The 24,681-nt window shown below is 43.8% G+C and overlaps 1 protein-coding gene and 1 long non-coding RNA gene across 2 annotated transcripts; one reads left to right on the plus strand and one right to left on the minus strand.

Annotated features, from left to right (window-relative positions):
* Window positions 1-6,140: 6,140 nt before the first annotated feature.
* Window positions 6,141-7,946, minus strand: LOC115196953 (uncharacterized). The gene is made up of 2 exons (XR_003878936.1): window positions 7,566-7,946; window positions 6,141-7,330 (listed from the first exon to the last, which is right to left on the minus strand). It is a non-coding gene; the product is annotated as an uncharacterized LOC115196953 (long non-coding RNA).
* Window positions 7,850-23,260, plus strand: appl2 (adaptor protein, phosphotyrosine interaction, PH domain and leucine zipper containing 2). Its single transcript, XM_029758015.1, has 20 exons — window positions 7,850-8,061; window positions 12,031-12,129; window positions 12,321-12,380; window positions 12,660-12,731; window positions 13,688-13,775; window positions 13,909-13,950; window positions 14,049-14,107; window positions 14,726-14,872; window positions 15,091-15,326; window positions 16,244-16,432; window positions 16,550-16,592; window positions 16,811-16,867; window positions 18,762-18,856; window positions 19,624-19,779; window positions 19,887-19,939; window positions 20,019-20,193; window positions 20,306-20,342; window positions 20,618-20,773; window positions 20,877-20,924; window positions 21,049-23,260. Exons 1-20 carry the CDS (start codon window positions 8,008-8,010, stop codon window positions 21,178-21,180), a joined length of 1,998 nt encoding a protein of 665 aa, XP_029613875.1. The 5' UTR covers window positions 7,850-8,007; the 3' UTR covers window positions 21,181-23,260.
* Window positions 23,261-24,681: the final 1,421 nt, after the last annotated feature.

Raw genomic sequence — 24,681 nt, forward strand, 5'->3', positions numbered from 1 at the left:
TCAGTCCTAGACTATGGCGACATCATCTATATGAACACAGCTGCCATTTCATTAAAGCCATTAGATGCAGCTATCATAGCGCACTGTGTTTTATTATAGGCAACAATTGTAGTACTCATCGCTGCATTCTCTACCAGAAAGTTGGTTGGCCCTCTTTGATCTCACTTAGTTTGATACATTGCTATGTTTTCATTTATAAAGCCATTTTACAAAAAGTTCCACTGTACCTAAGATCTTTCCTAAACTTTAGACATACAAGTTACCACACCCGGTCTCAGGGATGGTTAACTCTGGGAATTCCTTTGGTCTCTATACTGAGTTAACTAAAAGATGATTTACCTTTCTTGCACCTTGTTTGTGGAACAATCGTCAAACTGTTCTTAAATTTGATGTTTTGGTGCCTCTAGGGAAATTCAGAAAGCTGATTGAGGACCTTATTACCATAGATAGAACAATGAGACAGATATTTCACTGGATGTATAAATGTGAAGCATCCACTTGGCGTTTCCACTCACTACCAAATATGGTAGTGAAAGGAAGCCCATTGGCCAACATTGGGAGAAGAGGGAATGAGATGGATTTTGATCGACATTCTGCACATTTTCTAATCAATGAAACATTTGATCTCAATACAGTTTTCTGTTCCCAAAACTAGAAAATTTTGTAAACTTTACCCTATGCCAAAGTTGTAAAAAATTGCAATGTTTAGAAGGAGTGCAAAGACGAATTGAGTTATTGCAAACGCGCTCTTCACTGACTAGGCATTCCCTAACGGAAATATGCAAATATCGCCAGAACCCGCCAATAGGATCTAGCTAGCTCGTGCTTGGCCCACCTCCTTGCTTGTTCTGCCCACTGACTAATTTGTTCCCATTGGAAACCACAGCGTGTGTTCCATCTTAGTTATAAAAATCTTTGTTAATACTGACGAATGTGTTTGTTGTTTATAACCATGTTATTCTTTCTGCTTGCATTTTGTATTTATATTGATGTGTGTATGTTCTGTAATTGCTGTAATTCAGGCTCATCTGTAAACGAGACCTTAGTCTCAGTATGACTCCCTGATAAAATAAAACGTTTAAACCGACTTCTCCGTGGGCTTTGAACGGTTGCCTGGCTACCCAGACTTGCAGCCAAACGCCACGTCCATGGACGTTAGAGTCTTATTTGACATTTACATTTACGTAATTAGCAGACGCTTTTATCCAGAGCGACTTACAAATTGGTGCATTCACCTTATGATATCCAGTGGAACAACCACTTTACAATAGTACATCTATATATATTTTTTTGGGGGGGGGTTAAAAGGATTACTATGTCCTATCCCAGGTATTCCTTAAAGAGGTGGGGTTTCAGGTGTCTCCGGAAGGTGGTGATTGACTCCGCTGTCCTGGCGTCGTGAGGGAGCTTGTTCCACCATTGGGGTGCCAGAGCAGCGAACAGTTTTGACTGGGCTGAGCGGGAGCTGTGCTTCCGCAGAGGTAGGGGGGCCAGCAGGCCAGAGGTGGATGAACGCAGTGCCCTTGTTTGGGTGTAGGGCCTGATCAGAGCCTGAAGGTACGGAGGTGCCGTTCCCCTCACAGCTCTGTAGGCAAGCACCATGGTCTTGTAGCAGATGTGAGCTTCAACTGGAAGCCAGTGGAGTGTGCGGAGGAGCGGGGTGACGTGAGAGAACTTGGGAAGGTTGAACACCAGACAGGCTGCGGCGTTCTGGATGAGTTGTAGAGGTTTAATGGCACAGGCAGGGAGCACCGCCAACAGGGAGTTGCAGTAATCCAGATGGGAGATGACAAGTGCCTGGATTAGGACCTGCGCCACTTCCTGTGTAAGGCAGGGTCGTACTCTGCGAATGTTGTAGAGCATGAACCTACAGGATCGGGTCACCGCCTTGATGTTAGCGGAGAACGACAGGGTGTTGTCCAGGGTCACGCCGAGGCTCTTAGCACTCTGGGAGGAGGACACAATGGAGTTGTCCACCGTGATGGCAAGATCATGGAAAGGGCAGTCCTTCCCCGGGAGGAAGAGCAGCTCCGTCTTGCCGAGGTTCAGCTTGAGGTGGTGATCCGTCATCCACACTGATATGTCTGCCAGACATGCAGAGATGCGATTCGCCACCTGGTTATCAGAAGGGGGAAAGGAGAAGATTAATTGTGTGTCGTCTGCGTAGCAATGATAGGAGAGACCATGTGAGGATATGACAGAGCCAAGTGACTTGGTGTATAGCGAGAATAGGAGAGGGCCTAGAACTGAGCCCTGGGGGACACCAGTGGTGAGAGCACGTAGTGCGGAGACGGATTCTCGCCACGCCACCTGGTAGGAGTGACATATCAGGTATGACACAATCCAAGAGTGAGCCGCGCCGGAGATACCCAACTCAGAGAGGGTGGAGAGGAGGATCTGATGGTTCACAGTATCAAAGGCAGCAGATAGGTCTAGAAGGATGAGAGCAGAGGAGAGAGAGTTAGCTTTAGCAGTGCGGAGAGCCTCCGTGACACAGAGAAGAGCAGTCTCTGTTGAATGACCAGCCTTGAAACCTGACTGATTTGGATCGAGAAGGTCATTCTGAGAGAGATAGCAGGAGAGCTGGCCAAGGACTGCACGTTCAAGAGTTTTGGAGAGAAAAGAAAGAAGGTGTACTGGTCTGTAGTTGTTGACATCGGAGGGATCGAGTGTGTAGCGAACGACAGAGGGATGGCAGAATTTCTAGTGTGAGTTATCAGGGTATTTGAATGGGGCACCTGCTTAACGCCTGGGAGGCAGCCCTGGCTTACGGTCCAAACACCTAAGGGACACACCCTATCCCCTCAGCCCTCAAATTAAGTGGACACTTCTGATGACGTTTCATTACGTCTGATGAGTATACACTTGCAGGGCAAAGGAGGCAGGAATCATTTTTAAATGGACCACCCTTCATCCCGTATGATGGGTTTTCAGCCACCGGTAGCTTGTGGGTGCTTTATATGTGCTACAGTCAATTATGAGTGCATGTCTACTTATATTAAATATATAATTGTTAATATATGCCTACTGTATGATAGCTAGCAAATTAATTAGCTAACTAACGTTAGCCTGCCTAGATGGAACTTCTGAAGAAGGAAAATGTTTTATTTCTACAAAAACATATTTACTTTTTACGAGACGTGTTTGTGCCGTCAGGTGTATTAGTAGCACAATTTCTAACTTATTTGCATTCGTTTTTACTTACACTTGTATGTTGACTTCTCCATTGATGTTGTTTTAAGTTTTCCCGGACTTTTCTTAGCGGATGTCCAATCGTCGCAAATTGAATTATGGGGAGTTTCAGGCCCCGGAGTGAACATAATTGTACACTCGCAAAGCCGACTAAAAACGAGAACTGGGGGTTTACTTTTATTTTTTTGAAATATATATATATTTTTAAATGAACAACAAATCAATACAGGAAGTACATGTGGGAACACAAGTATATATAAATAATATACAAAGGACAATTGGGCTAGGGGGTATAATATCACATTACACATGGACCTTAAGGGACATACACTTATTATTCTAACAGCTTTTTTGTTAGAGTATTTAATTGTCTTAAAATACAGTTAAATTTCTTTTTGTAAGGTTAAGAAAATGTGGTGTTTTGTTTGTAAATTTACATTTGTGAATATGAAATTTGGCCAAAAGAATAATGAAATAAATTATATAAAAATGTTTCAACTTATTTCTATCGTAGGACTGGGGGGCTTACGTTGCAAACTTCCCTTGCTTGGCTAATCATTTGGACCACCCACCAAGATGGCTACGGGGATTCCCCCAAGGGCATAAGGCGAGAGTAAGTGGACTAGGGTGTGTCTTTTAAGTGTTTGGACTGCAGTCCTGTTCAATTTTCACCCGGTGCAAAACACGCCTACCTGGGCATCCAGGCCAGATTAATCGAATCTCCTAACTTGTTCAACACATAGCATCAGCAATCCAGGGTTTATATACGTCATTGGTCAGGACATCATACTTGCATGACTGCTCATTGGTATTTTTTTTTATACATTTTTAAAAAGATATATTTTTTTATTGTAAAGCAATTCAAAATATACAATATAGAAAAAAACAAACCGAGTATACAACATATCGTATACAAACAACCACTGGAGGCTGCTGAGGGGAGGATGGCTCATAATAATGGCTGGAACAGGGTAAATGGAATGGCATCAAATACATGGAAACCATGTGTTTGATTTATTAGATACCATTCCACTGATACCGCTCCAGCCGTTACCATGAGCTCACCTTCCCCAATTAAGGTTCCACCAGGGTAATACAGAAAATACATTATATACTGAACAAAAATATGAACGCAACATGCAACAATTTCACCGAGTTACGGTTCATATAAGGAAATCAGTAAATTGAAATATATTCATTAGGCCCTAATCTATGGATTTCACAAGAACTGGGACTTTTTCAGCTTCCAAGAATTGTGTACAGATCCTTGTGACATGGGACCGTGCATTATAATGCTGAAACATGAGGTGATGGCGGCGGATTAATGGCATGACAATGGGCCTCAGGAGCTCATCACGGTATCTCTGTGCATATATGCCATCAATAAAATGCAATTGTGTTCGTTGTTCGTAGCTTACGACATGCTTGTGGTCTGCAGTTGTGAGGCCGGTTGGACGTACTGCCAAATTCTCTAAAACAAAGATGGAGGCGGCTTATGGTAGAGAAATTAACATTAAATTATCTGGCAACAGCTCTGGTGGACATTCCTGCATGCCAATCGCACTACTCCCTCAAAACTTGAGACATCTGTAGCATTGTGTTGTGTGAAAAAACGGCACATTTTAGAGTGGCCTTTTATTGTCCCCAGCACAAGGTGCAATGATCATTTTGTTAAATCAGCTTCTTGATATACCACACCTGTCAGGTGGATGGATTATCTTGGGAAAGGAGAAATGCTCACTAACAGGGATGTAAACAAATTTGTGCACAATATTTGAGAGAAATACATTTTTTGTGAGTCGGTTAGGACATCTACTTTGTGCATGACACAAGTAATTTTTCCAACAATTGTTTACAGACAGATTATTTCACTTATAATTCACTGTATCACAATTCCAGTGGGTCTGAAGTTTACATACACTAAGTTGACTGTGTCTTTAAACAGTTTGGAAAATTCCAGAAAATTATGTCATGGCTTTAGAAGCTTCTGATAGGCTAATTGACATCATTTGAGTCAATTGGAGGTGTACCTGTGAATGTATTTCAAGGCCTACCTTCAAACTCAGTGCCTCTTTGCTTGACATCATGGGAAAATCAAAAGAAATCAGCCAAGACCTCAGAAGATAAATTGTAGACCTCCACAAGTCTGGTTCATCCTTGGGAGCAATTTCCAAACGCCTGAAGGTACCACGTTCATCTGTACAAACAATAGTACGCAAGTATAAACACCATGGGACCACACAGCCGTCATACCGCTCAGGAAGGAGACGCGTTTTGTCTCCTAGAGATGAATGTACTTTGGTGCGAAAAGTTCAAATCAATCCCAGAACAACAGCAAAGGACCTTGTGAAGATGCTAGAGGAAATGGGTACAAAAGTATCTATATCCACAGTAAAACGAGTCCTATATCAACATAACCTGAAAGGCCGCTCAACAAGGAAGAAGCCACTGCTCCAAATCCGCCATAAAAAAGACAGACTACGGTTTGCAACTGCACATTGGGACAAAGATCGTACTTTTTAGAGAAATGTCCTCTGGTCTGATGAAACAAAAATAGAACTGTTTGGCCATAATGACCATCATTATGTTTGGAGGAAAAAGGGGGAGGCATGTAAGCCGAAGAACAACATCCCAACCGTGAAGCGCGGGGGTGGCAGTATCATGTTGTGGGGGTGCTTTGCTGCAGGAGGGACTGGTGCACTTCACAAAATAGATGGCATCATGAGGAAGTAATATAAATACATACACACATACATACATACATACACACACATATACATATACATGTATATCTATATCATAGAGGTAGGCTTCAGAATCAAGTGCACGATTAGTTTGTGCATCACTATTTTGAACTACAATCAGTCAGACCTACTTTCATACAGTAGGTCTTGAATCAATTGATTCTCTTTTCCAAAAACATTGCAGTCATTTTGATTGTCTTTCCCTTTTTCGTTGACTTTTCTTTTCTTCCTAGAGTCCGTTGTACTGCTTCTCCTCACCCTTTATTGACTTTTCTATTTTTCTTTTATTGGCTTTTTCAGCCCTTTTTCATTCGCTCTTATCTCCTTTTCTACTGTCCATGGTATATCTTGAAGCACTCAATATACAGTGGCGCTTTGCATTTCTCACATGCGTAGATAGTGCGTTTGTCACAATGACGACATCTATTGAACCGGTGCATCGTGTTGATTGGCCAGTGAGAAGCTTTGTCATATCTTGCCTGATCTTCAACAGTAGCAGCCAGTAGAGATCTCCTTCCGTGGCTCAGTGGTTTCGTGCCAAACTTTTGCACAAGAGACTGTGCCACTATCCATTAGAAGGTGAGCAGGTCGATTGTCCCTCCCATAACATCTCTGTAAAATAAACGGCTGTTTACGAGTGCACTGTTGAGAGACCATGCAAAAATGGGCCACCACCACTTCTTAGACCTGATGGAGATTTGGTATCTTGAAACCTGTAGGTTGTGAAGTTCAACACCACCCATGTGCTCATTATATCGGTTGATGCATTTTGTTGTAAGACTTTTGTCAAAAGGTACATCGCTCCTTGTTCCATCTCTTGACAGAGGTCTCACTGTATTTCTCCTCCATGTTTGTTGCCACTGTGACAATGTTATTGTCTTTCTAACGGACCAGTAACTTGTCTCCTTGGGTCAGAACCTCAGAGGTTTCCCCGGGGTAACTTCATGAAGTCTTTCTGTGGCTTGAATGGGACATCAAACAGACGATTTTGCCTCATCGTTCCAGAGCTCCCATATCCTCTTTTTGTAATTTCATCGAGGAGTGCAAGCATAGTGAAGAGGTTGTCATGAAGGAACTTGCAACCTTGAGGCACTTGAGATTGCTCTGCAACACCAAGTACGACACTGGGTCCATGACCCAACCCAGTCTCAGGGAGGAGAGTGTGGGGTGGTGAGGGGTAGGTTATTATCACTGATAACGTTGTTCCTGTCATGATCTGTTTGCATAGGTTCAGCATATACATTGAACAGCCTGGCTGGCAAGGCCTGTCTCCCCCTCATAGTCCATATCTGACCCATCGCTATCACAATCTCTGAGGGATAACTGCAATGTTGCACGCCTTGTCTGGGCAGTCACCTAGATCCAACATATCCAAAACTTGACTCAAAGTGAAACTAAAAGAAAGAGCAGAGTAGATGGTTAGGTAGAACAAGAACTATGTATGTGTATACCTAGATGCACTGTGTTATCCTGCCGGTCACTATTGTTTCCGCCAACATGTTTACTCATTCTATGGCCACACTGGTCAAAGTTGAGTAATTGCAAATGCATATATCAATACTAGACACCTTAAAGATGATGTGTAACAAAAATCTTTGTCCTATCTTAATGTTAACATACTTTACTAACCTTTTGTTTGGGAGCTTTGATGCAGCCATCCTCTTCTCATGGTGCAACCAGGAAGTAAACAGCTCTGGTCATGTGACAATCTACAATAAACATGTGACACTGCACATATTTCATTGAGACCCTTTATTATTTCAATACTTGCTGGAAATTCATTGATACATCATTCAGTACAATTTTTAGAGCCTTATAACTGAAAACGTTTTTTTTACGGTCACTATGATGACTGATGGGATTAAATAGGTTAACTGACTTGCCTAAATAGAGGTTAAATAAAAAATACAAAAATAAAAATATGGATTTTAGCTAAAAGACCTCTCACTGTTCGCTAAGGTACCGCCTACAAAATGCTAATTTACGTGTCACCCACATCCGCACAAAGCTCTCTGGGAAAGAGAGTCCACTCGCTAAATAATTCAAGCCTGTTCTCTTCGCTGTGAACAAGATGCCGGCCGTCCATAAATTGCTTTTAGAGGAGGCTTTGCAGGACAGTCCTCAGGTAGGTCTATACTATTTAATGTTATGTGCTGTTATTGATAGGAAAGGTATTGTAGGTGATGCCAAATTGGGCAATCCGGCTCCACTGTTGCTCCACTGTTGTAGGCTGTAGTACTCTGGTCGACGATGAATGACAGCTTTGAATTGCCTCATTCTTGTAGGAATGTAGCCTATTCCACTCATTGGCTATGTATCCGATACAAAGTTGATACAATGTGTCACAAGTCGTAATTGTTATCAGGATCAAATCCCGCCTCTAATTTGCATATTGCTCCAGATTCGAGAAGGGCTTTCCCCCGTCCAGTCTTGAGCAGTGTCGTGATGAGTCGCGCATCGCCCAATTTAGTAGTTCGGATGGTAATAAAAGTCTGCGTCAACATCGATTAGTTGTTTATTGTGACAGTCACAGTCTTCTTTTGACTATTTTGGGGTGCGATTGACTTGGATTATTTGTTTAACAAAATAAGTGTTCATATCTGTTGGTTCTGAAAATACCCCGATTCGGGCCTATTTTACGGGCTGTGGGAGGGGTTTTTGAGTATTAGAATCCCTTGGAATTGGTCAATAGGCTAACCGACCCAACTATGGGACTTAATGGACTGCACATGTGGAATATCTTTTTTTAAGGCACTGACTAAACCTAATTGTCCTCAGTAGCTTTGGTGGTGTGGAAATGTAATCCAATTAATCGGTTCAGTTTACTGTTTAAATAACACTATCTTAATAACGCTTACTGTAGTACTACTTAATATCAGTTAGGCTAAGAGTATTCCTGATATCGTTCACTTGCAGACACAACCAAATGTAGGCTACATTTCTTTAGCCTAGGCTACTTCACTGGCACTTATGCTACAATAGGCTGTCAGAAAAATCTGCATACATGAAATCACATTATCTGGTCTTCTTCATTATGTATGTAGCTTATGGCTGGCTCCTCTGAATTTGATAAAAATGCAACATATTCCTGGGGTTTATGTCTAGCTCTGCATAGTTCAGCATAGTTCTTCCTCTTCAAATCAAGGAATCAATTTGAGTGAGTCACTCTAAATCCAGGGAGGAGAACATGTCAAGATGCACATCTGCATTGCATTACTGTGGCGATTTAAAAATGTAATGCAGATGCATCTGATAGTAATATAGACTATGCCTACAAAATGGTGTGTAAATATGAACCTATACACAAGATAAGGATGTGTTACTCTTTGCTGCATCCATTCCAGTTTCGGGACAGATTGAAATTTACTGGGGCGGAGGGGCTGGACCAACTCACATGACCCTACCCATGTACTGTACAATAAATTGAACACTCAAAATAATGTTTACGCCCAAAAATAACAACTGTAGTGATCCTGTGTCTATAAACGTAGATATTGACTTTGCATCTTCAGCATGCTTTTGTGTCACAGTCGATGCCACGCAGGGCTATGAGCCAGTAGGTTGAGGGTTCACCAACCACCACTGATGAGCTCAGTCTCCCTGCTTGTTTCATTACACTACAATCAGAGCTGGCTGCAGACAATGATCAGCCAGGGGAAAATCAGAGTTTTAACATTTTGATGCAATATTTATAATTATATATAATATATGCAACACATTTTCCACCAAGAGGTTTCAGTGCCAATGCACTACACAACATAAACAAAGCATACTGACTTGGAGCACTTCAATATCATGGTTTGCGTTTTCAACACCACAATAAATAGACTATGTCAATCTCAACGAACAGAAAATACATCCCTTCCTACCTTGTAGGCTTACCCAGTATCAAAGGCTTGGCTTGACAATCTCCTATAGTCATAAATGTTTTTGGTGTTTTGTAACAGAGGTTTCTTTCCAGTCATTATTTGCTGCATTGATTGGCTTGATTGATTTTATTTTATTGGTCAGTGAAAAAAATACATTTTTTTTTAAGTGACCAGGATTTCACTATAAAGTCGGGGACTTATTTCTATTGTGGTCCCTATGTTTTACACACACACACACACACACACATAGATAGTTCACATCCAATTGGTGACAGATTTTCATGTGAGTATTCAAAAATATTTCTAAAAACAATATGCCATTCCAGAGTTTAAAGCTTTTTTTGGGCGGGAGGTTTAGGCTACTTTCCTAAAACAATAATTGCCTACCTCACGGTTCAGCTGTCAAATTTGAGCAATAAATGTATCAGGGCATTGCATGCAAAGGCTTAGGTGTCCACTGTATGATTTTTATATATTCAGTACCAGTCAAATATGATTCCATATGTGTTATTTCATAGTTTTGATGTCTTCACTATTATTCTACAATGTAGAAAATAGTCAAAATAAAGAAAAACCCTTGAATGAGTAGGTGTGTCTAAACTTTTGACTGGTACTGTACATACATTTACATACATGCATATGTAACTGTGTAGGTTCCGTCCCTCTCTTCGCCCCAACCCGGGCTCGAACCAGGGACCCTTGCACACATCAACAACTGACACCCCACGAAGCAGCGTTACCCATCGCGCCACAAAAGCCGCGTTCCAAGGGGAAACCCTACTTCAAGTCTCAGAGCGAGTGACGTCACTGATTGAAACGCTACTAGCGCGCACCACCGCTAACTAACTAGCCATTTCACATCGGTTACACATACATACATACATACATACATACATACAGGAAGAGAAGCTCAGGCCTAACCCCAGACCAACAGAGCATGGTGGCATGCTATGACACACTGACATGCATTTATTTTTGTCAGATGGCTTCTCCTATACAGATACAGACGTACAGAAGGAGGGTCATTTTAAATCTGAATATATTGTATAAAGGTAACTATCAAGTTCAACTGTCGCAGTCAGTTGGAGCGCCGGGGCGCACTGCCTTCATATCATAGGCCTGCAGTAGCTAAAGCTTAATAATAGCCACACCATACCAAACCTTCACAAACGTTTCTAAACTTTATTAGGGTAATATCAAAAGTAAGTATAGCCATTGTTTATTGGGAAAATACGAGCAGAAGAGCAAATGTAAACCAGGGAAAAAACGTACTACCCTCCCCTATTTTGGACCACCCCTCCCCCCTTTACATTTCGATCTGTCCCTTACCACGCCACACCTTTATCGAAACAATTACAGGTTAATAACAGGTGAACAATCAGGCTAAAGGTCTTAAAAGCCTAGCCCGATAATTAGGCCTTTATCAGTGTCTGTCTACCTGTTGATCCTATTGTCATTCTCAGTCTGCCTGGCTGTCAATGATTATAAAAATCACTGAAACTGGAAACACTTATCTCCCTCACTAGCTTTAAGCACCAGCTGTCAGAGCAGCTCACAGATCACTGCACCTGTATGTAACAGTGTAGGTTCCGTCCCTCTCTTCGCCCCAACCCGGGCTCGAACCAGGGACCCTTGCACACATCAACAACTGACACCCACCGAAGCAGCGTTACCCATCGCGCCACAAAAGCCGCGGCCCTTGCAACGCAAGGGGAAACCCTACTTCAAGTCTCAGAGCGAGTGACGTCACTGATTGAAACGCTATTAGCGGGCACCACCGCTAACTAACTAGCCATTTCACATCGGTTACATGTACATAGCCCATCTATAAATAGCCTAAACAACTACCTCTTCCCCTACTGTATTTATTTATTTATTTTGCGCCTTTGCACCCCAGTATTTCGACTTTGTACACTCATCTACTGTCAAATCTACCATTCCAGTGTTTTAATTGCTATATTGTATTTACTTCGCAACCATGGCCTATTTATTGCCTTTACCTCCCTTCTCACCTCATTTGCTCACATTGTATATAGACTTATTTTTCTACTGTATTATTGACTATGTTTGTTTTACTCCATGTGTAACTCTGTGTTGTTGTATGTGTCGAACTGCTTTGCTTTATCTTGGCCAGGTCACAGTTGTAAATGAGAACTTGTTCTCAACTTGCCTACCTGGTTAAATAAAGGTGAAATAAATAAAAAATGTCCCTCTGTCTGCTTCAGACTCGCTCCTTGCTCAGTGTGTTTGAGGAAGATGCGGGAACACTCACAGACTACACCAACCAGCTGCTTCAGTCTATGCAGAGGGTGTATGGCGCCCAGGTAACACGCACACACGCACGCACGAACAAAAGCCTATGTCCAATCCAATTTGAAGAGTCATAGATTTTATTTTATGAGAGCATACTATAGCTTAGTTTGCATGATGTGTGCCGTTTCGGATAGTTAGTTTCCTGTAAGAGGGGTCATCCAGGGGATAAACCGCTAATAACATCACTTCCTGTGTTCGTCAGAGTGAGATGGGATTGGCTACAGAACAGCTGTCCAGACAGCTACTGGAATATGAGAAGCAAGTAAGTATTTTCTTACTGAGAATATTGGACAACACTCATGTGCTTAACTGCAGTGTATTTTGATGCAACCTTCTGCCTAACGTTATGTCAGAAAGCACAAAACTCTGCATTCTACCATTGGATTTCTAAGCATATTGACTTTTTAACAGAAGTCAACATGCCAGCACTGATGAGAATTGTGTATTTTTAACGTAATAGCCTCAAGTGTATTACTCTTTGGAATGTGCTAGAGGAAGTGCTTTTTGGAATGTTTAAGTCACTGTCTTTTTTTCCCTCCAGAATTTTGCCCTTGGTAAAGGTGATGAGGAGGTGATCAGCACACTGCAACAATTTGCCAAAACTGTGGTGGAGGTGAGGCTCATGCATCAGTGCGCGTGTGTTTGTGTTACTGTGTTTGTGCGCATATAGGGGGTGTATTGCATGTATATGTATTGCAACAGTCTTGGAATCTATGGAGGTAAGAAGGAAACAAACATTTTATATACCAAAAATAACCTGTCACATTTATATAAATTGGGAGTTGAATAATAGGTTTCCCCTTATTATTCCAATGCACACATTTCATCATTGGCGCTTTGATAAATTCTCTGTAGAGGCTATGGGGCGCAGGCTGCCAGGATGAGAGAGGTAGACGGGTGAAGGTGTAGCCAGATAGAGAATCACTCTGGCTGGCCTGGAGGTGTAGTCTAGTGGTGGGAGTGTTTGGACGGATGGACTGAGCAGCAGGGGGCCTTGCTAGCCTGTGGTGGAGTGGCATTAGAACAGCCACAAAGGAATGAGGTCATTGTTTGCCCTTCTAGCCCAACAACTCTTGCCTAGAGCACACATCCATCTCCCTGCAGGTTATACCTAATCCCGCTCTGACCTTTGTTCCACAGTCCACAATAAACTGAAGAGGTTTTAGGTTTTCCACAGTGTTTACTTGATAGATTATTTAGCATTTCTGAATTCGGCTTCTTTAAATATCACTCGCATTTAATTAATCTGTTAGTAACTAAATGCACCAACCAGTCCAGGTCGAGGATAGCCGCATAGGGTATTATGCTTAATATTGATAACAAATTACAGGATTAAATTAATCTGCAGACCAAGAAAATGTGTTTTGGCTGGCTCTCAAATTGCAGAATGGAGATTGATCACCACATTCTGATTCTGATCAGTCATTTGAATTAACTACTTTTGAACTCATTTTTGAACCACAATCAATCATCCCCTGCTGTTTTCAAGGATTACAGGAGAGCCGAGGGTGCCTCTGGGTCATTTAGTTTTGGTGTAAGGCTGAGTGTGTCTGTCTCTGTTCTACCCAGCTGAACACACTACACTCAGAGCTGGCCTCTCAGATGGCTGACAGAATGATTTTCCCCATGATCCAGTTCAGAGAGAAAGACCTTACAGGTAGACACAATTTACAAACACCTGCTTATCAGCCCGTTGCTTTCACACATTTTGAATACAATTTCCGTGTGTTTGACGCTGACCTTTTGCGTTGTCATGGTTTTTGACACGGAGTCTCTATTTGACTTCTCAGAGATAAGCACGTTAAGAGAGGTATTTGGCATCGCCTCTGATGGTACGTATGTTCCAGCATGTGATCTGATTTTGTTTTCGGAGCTGTTGTAACACAGCAGCTGATCGTCAGACTCATGTCTACAACCTTCCCCTTCACAGAGCACGAGGCTGCCATGGTCAAGTACAGCAGACTGCCCAAGAAGAAGGAGAATGAGAAGGTAGTGATGGGGACTGATGTGTACTAGTCAAACCTCTAACAGTACAACAATGCACTGGAAGTGTCTGTGGGCTTGGATGAGATATTTTTAAGGGTCAGGGCCCTCAGCGAAGCTCACAAAATAATTTTAGACCCATGCCACCCCCTGTACCCAGACTTTGAACTACCCGCCCCACACAGGAAAAACAGAACTAGATAATAATTTGTGCCAGGTGTGATATCCCTCCTAAACAGCTTGGGCTAATGTTCCTATCAACCCAGTAAGGCCAGCAGGCTAGTCTCTTCTTATTGCTACGTAACTGTTATGAATGTTTTATTGTCAATTTGTTTTCTACTGTATTTAAATGCCACTTTAAATGTGTACATGATACTGCAACAAAATGCCCCCATGGGGACAACAAAGTCAGTAAAGCTGGTACTATTAGATGACATGTGCTATTGTATAACTGCCTCATAATAGTTGAGAGGTCATGACATACTTCAGTTGAGGTGACGTTGCTCTATTTAGCTCTCCCACTGATTAACTGGGTATTTGGGTTATTAATTACTTGCGTGCGTGTGAGCACATATGCTTGTGTGTGTGTGTTTGTGTCTCACGAACTACTGTGTTGTGGTGCAGGTGAAGGCAGAGTTGGTGGGGGAGGTGGCCTACTCCAGGAGGAAGCAACACCAGGCCTCCATGCAGTATTACTGTGCCCTCAATGCCCTGCAGTACCGCAAGAGAGTAGCTATGCTGGAGCCCATGCTAGGATACACACAGGCCCAGGTACAACCACCATAGCCAACACAAACACACACCCAAACCCCTACTACAAGTAGTAAACCAGTCATTAAACCAATATCAACACACACTTTATTCCTACCTCAAGTCAACTACAGTATGTAAATAAACCAGGATAGCACACATTGCTGTGGTCCCACAGCAAGTCAGAACTGGAGAAGCAATGAATGCACAGATGTCTTCTGTCTTTGTGTCCCTCTCAGATCCATTTCTATAAGAAAGGCATGGATCTAGTCTCGAAGAAAATGGACAGCTTCCTGGTGTCAGTGTCCAGCATGACACAAAGTATCCAGGCTCAGTTGGACTCGGAGGCTGAGGCCATGCGTGTGACCCAGCGAGAGCTGCTCTCCATGGAGGATACTGTGTACATGCCCGACCGTGACCCCGTCCCAGTCAACCGCACGCTTATACAGAAGGCAGGCTACCTCAATATCAGGAAGTAAGGATAACTTTGATTTCATTGTTTCAAGGTTGTTTTCTTAAAATGTGTCTATCATGTATCTGATGTCTCTTCTCCTTGTTTGATGGTTTCAGGTCTTTCTGGTGTCTAAGGGAATACACAAAAGACCCGATCAAAGGAAACTTTAGTTGCGCCTGTTTTTAATCCATTACACTCCAATAAAAATGTGTCTCAATGTTACACTCATTGTACTTCAGAGAAAACTATTTGTTTGTCAGCCCTGGCTGTCAGCTACAATTCTGGTTACATATAAGAAGGTAGAATTGCAGAACCAACATTGTGCTTTAGTAAAGGCAGGCAAGTAACCTAGCGGTTAAGAGCATTGGGACTGTAACCGAAAGATCGCTGATTCATATCCCCGAGCCGACTAGGTGACAAATCTGTCGATGTGCCCTTGAGCAAGGCACTTAACCATAATTGCTCCTGTAATCGCTCTGGATAAGAGCGTCTGTTAAATGACTAAAATGTCAAATGACATTAAAATGCCAGAGCTGTCAGATGCAGTCTTTTCCTCATATACTTTGCCAGTCTTTGACAAATGTCTGCAGCACAAAAGAAAACGTTCTGCAGAAAGCAATTTTATTTAATGACACATCCATGTCATCTGAGTCATCCATACATAATTGTAGAGAAGTTTCTTGATTTGACTTCTCAGCACTTTCTGAGTGCTTTTGCTGTAGATTTCCAATTTTAGGTCCATTCGCTGAGTCACGGAGACGGCAGCTGCTCCAAATCTGTGACCTGGGTCGTATTCACTAGGAACAAAACGGAAGCAAACGGGCCAAAACGGCAGGAGGGACTGCCTGAACGCTTGTTCTCGTTTTCAAAAGTTTTTTTTCGACTTTTTGCTATGGTGTACACTAATGAATACGGTCCTGTCCTGCTTTCCCTCACAGTAAGACGGGCCTGGTGACAACAGCCTGGGACCGCCTTTACTTCTTTACCCAGGGAGGGAACCTCATGTGCCAGCCACGAGGGGCTGTGGCAGGGGGCATGGTGCTGGACCTGGATAACAGCTCCGTCATGGCCGTAGAGTGCGAGGACAGACGCTACTGTTTTCAGATCACCTCCCCCTCCGGTAAAACGTACGCTAAACCTTCACTGAACCTCCCCAAGACCATGGTCCAACACAGAGTTGTGAGAATAAGTTGTATTGTCCTACAAAACAATGTGCTTTAATTTTTGTTCTTGTGATGTTGCAGGTCAATGACTCTACAAGCAGAGAGCAAAAAGGAATATGAGGAAGTATGTATCATATCAGTCAAATCTTTTGTATCTGTTTGTTTTCTAGGCTTCTTTCATCCATGTGTTAAAAGCCATTGCTGCACATTCATTCATGTTCGTTTTTCTGGCTTGCTTGTCACAAGCAGAGGAACTATTTGAAATCTCTGATGTTTGTTGAGAGATGGCCGTCTAATACGGCCAATACTAGTCTAATACTAACTTCTGTTTCTTCTCCCTAGTGGATTTGCACTTTGAACAACATTTCCCGACAGATCTACCTGACTGACAACCCTGAGGTAAAGTACATATTATATAACCACCTCTAGAACCAGCTGGTTATAACGATACTTATCAACTAAAATGAAGTAGTGGTAAATCAGTCATTTTTCCTAGCACTTAAAAGCAGTTGTGATGAATAATCAATACTATGTGGATCTTAATTTGATCACCCTGTCACAGAACTTTCCTGCAATGCAGGACATTTTAAACGTGTAGTGTATTTGAGGTTTAAAAAGGCTTCTGAAGTTTGTAATTTCCACTTTGACATTTCAGACTTGATTTTCCTTTACAAAATTTTTTACCAACCCCTACACAAATGTCCATGAATTACAATCTACATAATAATTCACATTTCCTGTTACTGCAGGATTATTTTCCTTCTGTATCAAACTCACATCTATCTGTATGTTGTGATAAGGCGAGGACACACCCTTTTGTTTTTAAACCAAGCCCATTCTGAGTAGCAACAGGGCAATGCGATTTCTGTGGGCACGGTAATTGACTGATAGAGGACAGGATGTTTCCAGCTCCAGAGTCCGGTCTGGTCTTGTTTTTAGCACATTTCCTGATTGTTTTAGAGATGATACTGTAGCTCCCATGAGATATGTCTGAACTGTGATTTTAGTGTTTTATGACACAGACCTAGTCTTATCTAATGACCCTGAGGAGTCCACATTATCAGAGGCTGCTACTTCGACCCAGTTGAACTTCCACCCATTCCCCCTGCACATAGCAACACAGACGATCTATCTATACTGTGTGTGTATGCATGCTTACGTGTGCATGCACCAGCAGGTTCTGCGTGTTTGGATGTGTGCTTTGCCATCATTTGTATACATTAACAAATGCATCGTCTGTTCTGTTGCTTCCTCTCTGCCCTCGTGACTCCCTAGTGCCCCTCTGTAATTTGTTGGCTTCTTGTTACGTTTGGAATATTCTAAATCTGGCTCAAATCAGACTAGGAAGTATGATGCAAACAACTGGTGGGTCAGTGTAAGGTCAAGTACTGCTTCCAATTGATACTTTTGATAGGCCTATATGGTGTACATAGCCTGTTATGAATGTCTGATATACAGTACCAGTCAAGTTTGGACACACCTACTCATTCAAGGTTTTTCTTTATTTTTACTATTTTCTACATTGTAGAATAGTGAAGACATCAAAACTATGAAATAACACCTATAGAATCATGTAGTAACCAAAAAAGGGGTAATATATGAGAATCTTGAAAGTAGCCACCCTTTGTCTTGATGACAGCTTTGCACACTCTTGGCATTCTCTCAACATTTCATTCGGAGTGGAATGGACTCTACAAGGTGTCGAAAGCGTTCCACAGGGATGCCGGCCCATGTTGACTCATGCTTCCTACAGGTGTGTCAATTTGACTGGATGTCCTTTGGGTGGTGGACTACTCTTGAGACACACAGGAAACTGTTGAGCGTGAAAAACCCAACAGCGTTGCAGTTCTTGACACAAACCTGTGCGATAGGTACATAATACCACACTCCGTTCTAAGGCACTTAAAAATGCTGTCTTGTCCATTCACTTTCTGAATGGCGCACACACACACGCAATAGGACTCAATTGTCTCAAAGCTTAAAAATCCTTCTTTAACCTGTCTCCTCCCCTTCATCTACACTGATTTGAAGTGAATTTAACAAGTGACATCAATAAGGGATCATAGCTTTTACCTGGTCAGTCTGTCATGGAAGGAGCAGGTGATCTTAATGTTTTGTATGCTCGGTGTATTTGATCAGACATCTGCTGTGCCTGCCTCAACCTATGTTTTCAATAGAATTAGCCAAACTACGCCCTTTTGTGGCATCATATATTACTCACAGAGCATAATGTTAGGACTGTTATTATTATTACAGTGTAATGACAGAAGCTCCACCCTGTTCCCCTCTGTAGGCAGTGGCCATCAGACTGAACCAAACAGCCATCCAGGCGGTCACGCCCATCACCAGCTTTGAGAGGAGAGGAGAGGGCTCGCCCAACCCAGACAGGTTAGCCTCTCATGCAGAGGAAACACCTTGCTTTTCCTGGAAAATAAAGAGTATCGGCATGTGTTATTTCAGGAATTCTGATCGTGTACTCATCATACTTATACAAAAAATCTCTTTCACTCCCTCTCTCGTCCTCTCCCTCCCTCTCTCTCGTCCCCTCCCTCTCTCTCGTCCCCTCCCTCTCTCTCGTCCCCTCCCTCCCTCTCTCTCGTCCCCTCCCTCCCTCTCATCCCCTCCCTCCCTCTCTCTCGTCCCTCCCTCCCTCTCATCCCCTCCCTCCCTCTCTCTCGTCCCTCCCTCTCTCATCCCCTCCCTCCCTCCCTCTCCCCCTCCCTCCCTCCCTCTCTCTCTCCCCCTCCCTCCCTCCCTCTCTCCCTCCCTCCCTCTCTCTCTCCCCCTCCCTCCCTCCCTCCCTCTCTCTCGTCCCCTCCCTCCCTCTCGTCCCCTCCCCCTCTCTCTCTCGTCCCCCTCGTCCCCTCCCTCCCTCCCTCGTCCCCCTCCCCCCTCGTCCCCTCCCTCCCTCCCTCCCTCCCTCCCTCGTCCCCTCCCTCCCCCTCTCTCTCTCTCTCTCTCGTCCCCCTCCCTCCCTCCCTCTCGTCCCCTCCCTCCCTCCCTCTCTCTCTCTCTCTCGTCCTCTCTCCCTCGTTCTCCCTCTGTCGCCCTCTCCCTCCCTCTGTCACCCTCTCCCTCCCTCTGTTGTCCTCTCTCTCTCGTCCTCTCCCACCCTCCCCCTCTCTCTCTCGTCCTCTCCCACCCTCTCTCTGCAGGGCTAAGCCAGGTGGGGTGCAGTCCTCCATCAGTGCGTCCCAGAAGAGCTCCAGTACTCCTGAGCCAGAGGACCTGATAGTTCCAGGGACACCCATCCAGTTTGACATCATGCTGCCTGCCTCGGAGTTCCAGGACCAGAACAGGGTCGGAGGGAGGTAAAACCGACACCATAGGGGCTGGTGTGTCAGAACCATTTCCTGTTTGCTAATTTGTCCAATAATAGCACTACCAGGTTGAATAGTGTGCATTTCCTCCCTGACAGGCGTACAAACCCATTCGGAGAAACAGATGACGACTGCTCCCCTGAAAGCGATGGTAGGAGTGTCTCCAGTCCAGTTTTCATTGGTGCCATACTCTTGTGCACTACATATCCCATGATCCTCTCTGTCCGCAGACTCCCTGCTGCAGCAGGTGTTTGCGGTGCGGTTCCTGGGCTCCATGGCGGTGCGGTCGGGACAAACCCAGGAAGTGATCTATGAGGCCATGAGACAGGTGCTGGCGGCTCGAGCCATCCACAACATCTTCAGAACCACAGAGTCCCATCTCATGGTTACCAGCAGCTGTCTTAGGTACAAACACAGGGCAGACAGGAGGCCCATGGAAGTGCCTAGGGAGCTTAACATTGCCACTATGCATCGGCTCTGCTTGCTATGTTGAGAAATTGTGTTTTCTTTACGACAGGTTGATTGACCCCCGGACACAAGTCACAAGAATCAGTGTAAGTTCCATGGAAATCTTCCTTAGTGGACGCTGATCACTGTAGGTTGGTGGCACCTTAATTGGGGAGGACGGGAACGTGGTAATGGCATGAGTGGAATGGTATTAAACACACGGTTTGATGCCATTCCGTTCGCTCCGTTCCAGCCATTATTATGAGCCTCTGACTCTGATAGTGATCTATGTAATGAATGTGTATTGTCTGTTACCTAGTGCTTCATTCCTGGTGATAGCAGTAGGTATTCAGTATGAACGAATTCCTTCCTCCCCCCTCAGTTCCAGCTACAGGAGGTGACCCAGTTTGCGGCCCACCAGGAGAACGGCAGGCTGATGGGCTTCGTGGTTGAGGGGCGAGACTGGAGCGAGGGGACCGAGGAGGGAGAGCCCTCCTTTAGTGCGTTTGTCTTCGAGAGCAACACGGAGGGCGAGAAGGTAGGTATCATAAAACACATTCCTTATGTGGGTTTACATGTCGTTTACTTGCCGTGGGTTAGTCAGTTCCACAGTGTAATTCGTGTCATCTCTTTATTCACAGATATGTTACACGATAAGCTTGGGGAAGGATATTATAGAAGCAAAGAAGGTTCGTTTTAAAATCTACATTTTTGAATTCTCAATCTAACCCTATAATGTTTGGTATTTCTATGCATCTGAATCTCACTCGTGTGTGTGTGTGTGTGTGTGTGTGTGTGTGTGTGTGTGTGTAGGACCCGGAGGCTCTAGCTCAGCTGATGAAAAACATGCCTCTGACCAACGATGGCAAGTTCCTCCTGCTGGACAGCGAGACGGGTGACACGGCTAACGGAGGAGCAGCGGATGAGGAGGAGTCTGAGGCCTAGCCATGCCTCACGGTACCAGGACCAGGGGAGAGCGAGTCAGAGGTTCTCCCACAAAACACCTCCTCACGTGGGGTTTCGATGTTCTCATGAGCCCTTCCCCCTGGCTCTAGTCTGGTACATGTTGACCAGGAAAACCCCCTGGGTTTATATGGTGTCTCTCTCTCATGACCACTGAAGTGATGTACAAAAGGGACAATGTTTAGGTTGACTATTTTATCCCTTTATTTTCCCTGGTGGAATTAATATCCTCAGCCATCCTGTCAGTTTAAACTATCAGTTTAAATCCCTTTCTCCAGCATGAATAGGTTTCCATTTCATAGCTTTGAGTTTAGTGGTACTAGTGTTAATAATGCTGCAGTATAATATTGTGTAGAGATGGCTGGCTATGATGACTTACATGTAGGTCTTGTCAGCAGCACTTCATATGACATTTATACTGTACATCTTTCATTCCAACGAGACCATAATGGACTTCCAAGGTTTCTATTTAATCAAAGGCTTGATGTCTGTAGCAGAATGCACTGACTTCAGATATTATCTGGCAACATTTATGAAGTAAGGTTTTAATCTCAATGAAGGAAGGACAGGTGAAGGTACTGTATAGTCAGAATTTTGGCGTACCATGTGACGCTAAACTCCTATTCCTTGTTGTCTGGGAGGCAGCAATAGATAATAATGAACCAACCATATGTGTCTTCGAACAGTGGGCATGGTGGCATAGAAGCCTGTTTGGGAGTATGAATGAGTTATGGTAGGGCAGAAACCAAAATGCCATACAGTAAAATGATAGGCACATTGTGCAGAACATTGTCCCGTCCATTTCCTTAATGCTATTTTGTATTTTATAAACCACTACCTATAGAACCTGCTTGGAGCTTTATTTGGCAACATTCCTTACTACTTCGGATGGTACTTGGTGTGTGAAAATATGTCAACATTTTTTTTCAACGGCCTTCGCAAAGTAAATATGACCTATATGTCAAACATGGAAGACTACATAGAGGTCTGTTATTTTCTGAATCAGTATAACATGAGTAATACAGTGCATTAATTATTTTATGATGTGCTTGCAGTGGGAAGGTGTCTAGACTGTCTGCCTTTGGTACTGAACAAAAATCAGATACAGAATATCTCCTGACTTGTTCCATTAACCAACCGCAAGTAAGCAGAATAGCATTCCTCTATTGGTGAATGGTAGGCAATCTAAACAAGACTAAGGCCTAGATTCAATCGGATCAAGCGTTAACCGGCGATAGCAGACAGCTGCATAGCGGATGTTTTTGGAGGTGGAACTGCGTTAGTTCTGTCGAATCGGTGAGCAGCTGCTCTTGCGATCACTCAGGGGGATTTGATTAATCTCGCCCGGGCACCTGTGCAGGTTTGTTTTTCACCGCCAGGGCATGAGCCAGGTGCCCCATTCAAAGCCCCCGGCGAAGTTGGCTCAAAACAAAAGTGACATAATTAAGCACGTGGAGTAATGAGTAGGATTCTGTGTTTTCACATGCAAAAGTGATTAATTTTGATAAAAAGCCTTATCTGCCTTCCCAATTAAAATTTGTTTGAAAATTCAAACATTTTATGGAAAAGGGATGTATGTTTCTGGACGATGCACCATGCTGCCTTGTTGACAACATGACAGAGTGGTGCAGATTACTGTTTGATTTGAGACGGACTCTCCTCCCTCACTGCTTTTGCCCGTTTACGTCACGGGCCATAGACCTGTGTCCCGCGGCTCAACATAGACGAATCCGGCCACACCCGCCCCACTCGATTAGAAGTTCAGAACCAGAAAGTGTATATAAAGAAATAATTACACACAAATTGAAAATCATTAAACTAAATAATGTGGATTTCTAATCAGCCTAATAAACAAGGCTGCATGGGATTTATTTAATGCGACTGCGTGCAGCCAGTGGCAATGTCCACTGTGGGTATAATGCCAGGAGCCGCTTATGGATTTGACAGCTCTAACAGGCGACACCGCAAAAACATCCGCTATGTGGATGTCGGCTAAAGCAGATCTGATTGAATAGGGCTTGTAAACTCAGCAAAAAAATAAACATCCTCACTGTCAACTGCATTTACTTTCTGCAAACTTAACATGTGTAAATATTTGTATGAACATAAGATTCAACAACTGAGACAAACCTGAAAAAGTTCCACAGAAATGGAATAATGTGTCCCTGAACAAAGGGGGGGTCAAAAATCAAAAGTAAGTCAGTCTCTGGTGTGGCCACCAGCTGCATTAAGTACTGCAGTGCATCTCTGTTCTTGCTGTGAGATGTTACCCCACTCTTCCACCAAGTCACCTGCAAGTTCCCGGACATTTCTGGGGGGGGGAATGGCCCTAGCCCTCATCCTCCGATCCAACAGATCCCAGACGTGCTCAATGGGATTGAGATCCGGGCTCTTCGCTGGCCATGGCAGAACAGACATTCCTGTTTTGCAGGAAATCACGCACAGAACGAGCAGTATGGCTGGTGGCATTGTCATGCTGGAGGGTCATGTCAGGATGAGCCTGCAGGATGGGTACTACATGAGGGAGGAGGATGTCTTCCCTGTAACGCACAGCATTGAGATTGCCTGCAATGACAACAAGCTCAGTCCGATGATGCTGTGACACACTGACCCAGACCATGACGGACCCTCCACAGAGTACAGGCCTCGGTGTAACGCTCATTCCGTCGACGATAAACGCAAATTCGACCATCACCCCCGGTGAGACAAAACCACGACTCGTCAGTGAAGAGCACTTTTTGCAAGTCCTGTCTGGTCCAGCGACGGTGGGTTTGTGCCCATAGGCGACGTTGTTGCCAGTGATGTCTGGTGAAGACCTGTCTTACAACAGGCCTACAAGCCCTCAGTCCAGCCTCTCTCAGCCGATTGCAAACAGTCTGAGCACTGATGGAGGGATTGTGCGTTCCTGGTGTACCTCGGGCAGTTGTTGTTGCCATTGTATCTGTCCCGCAAGTGTGATGTTCGGATGTACCGATCCTGTGCAGGTGTTGTTACACGTGGTCTGCCACTGCGAGGACGATCAGCTGTCCGTCCTGTCTCCCTGTAGCGCTGTCTTAGGCGTCTCACAGTATGGACATCGCAATGTATTGCCCTGGCCACATCTGCAGTCATTATGCCTCCTTGCAGCATGCCTAAGGCACGTTCACGCAGATGAGCAGGGACCCTGGGCATCTTTCTTTTGGTGTTTTTCAGAGTGAGTAGAAAGGCCTCTTTAGTGTCCTAAATTTTCATATCTGTGACCTTAATTGCCTACCGTCTAAACTGTTATTGTCTTAACGACCGTTCCACAGGTGCATGTTCATTAATTGTTCATGGCTCATTATACAAGCATTGGAAACAGTGTTTAAACCCTTTACAATAAAGATCTGTGAAGTTATATGGATTTTTACTAATTATCTTTGAAAGACAGAATCCTGAAAAAGGGACGCTTCTTTTTTTGCTGAGTTTTTCTACTAAACGTCATTGTATTGTATTATTGTGGAA

Source organism: Salmo trutta, chromosome 7 (assembly GCF_901001165.1).
Source record: "Salmo trutta chromosome 7, fSalTru1.1, whole genome shotgun sequence".
In the NCBI taxonomy this organism is placed as follows: Eukaryota; Metazoa; Chordata; class Actinopteri; order Salmoniformes; family Salmonidae; genus Salmo; species Salmo trutta.

Excerpts from the sequence above, each read along its gene's own strand:
- appl2 (XM_029758015.1), top strand. The coding sequence starts at position 8,008 with ATGCCGGCCGTCCATAAATTGCTTTTAGAGGAGGCTTTGCAGGACAGT. Across the intron at positions 16,433-16,549 it reads ACCTCCCCCTCCGGTAAAAC|GTCAATGACTCTACAAGCAG; the intron begins GTACGCTAAACC and ends GTGATGTTGCAG. Across the intron at positions 18,857-19,623 it reads GGCTCGCCCAACCCAGACAG|GGCTAAGCCAGGTGGGGTGC; the intron begins GTTAGCCTCTCA and ends CTCTCTCTGCAG.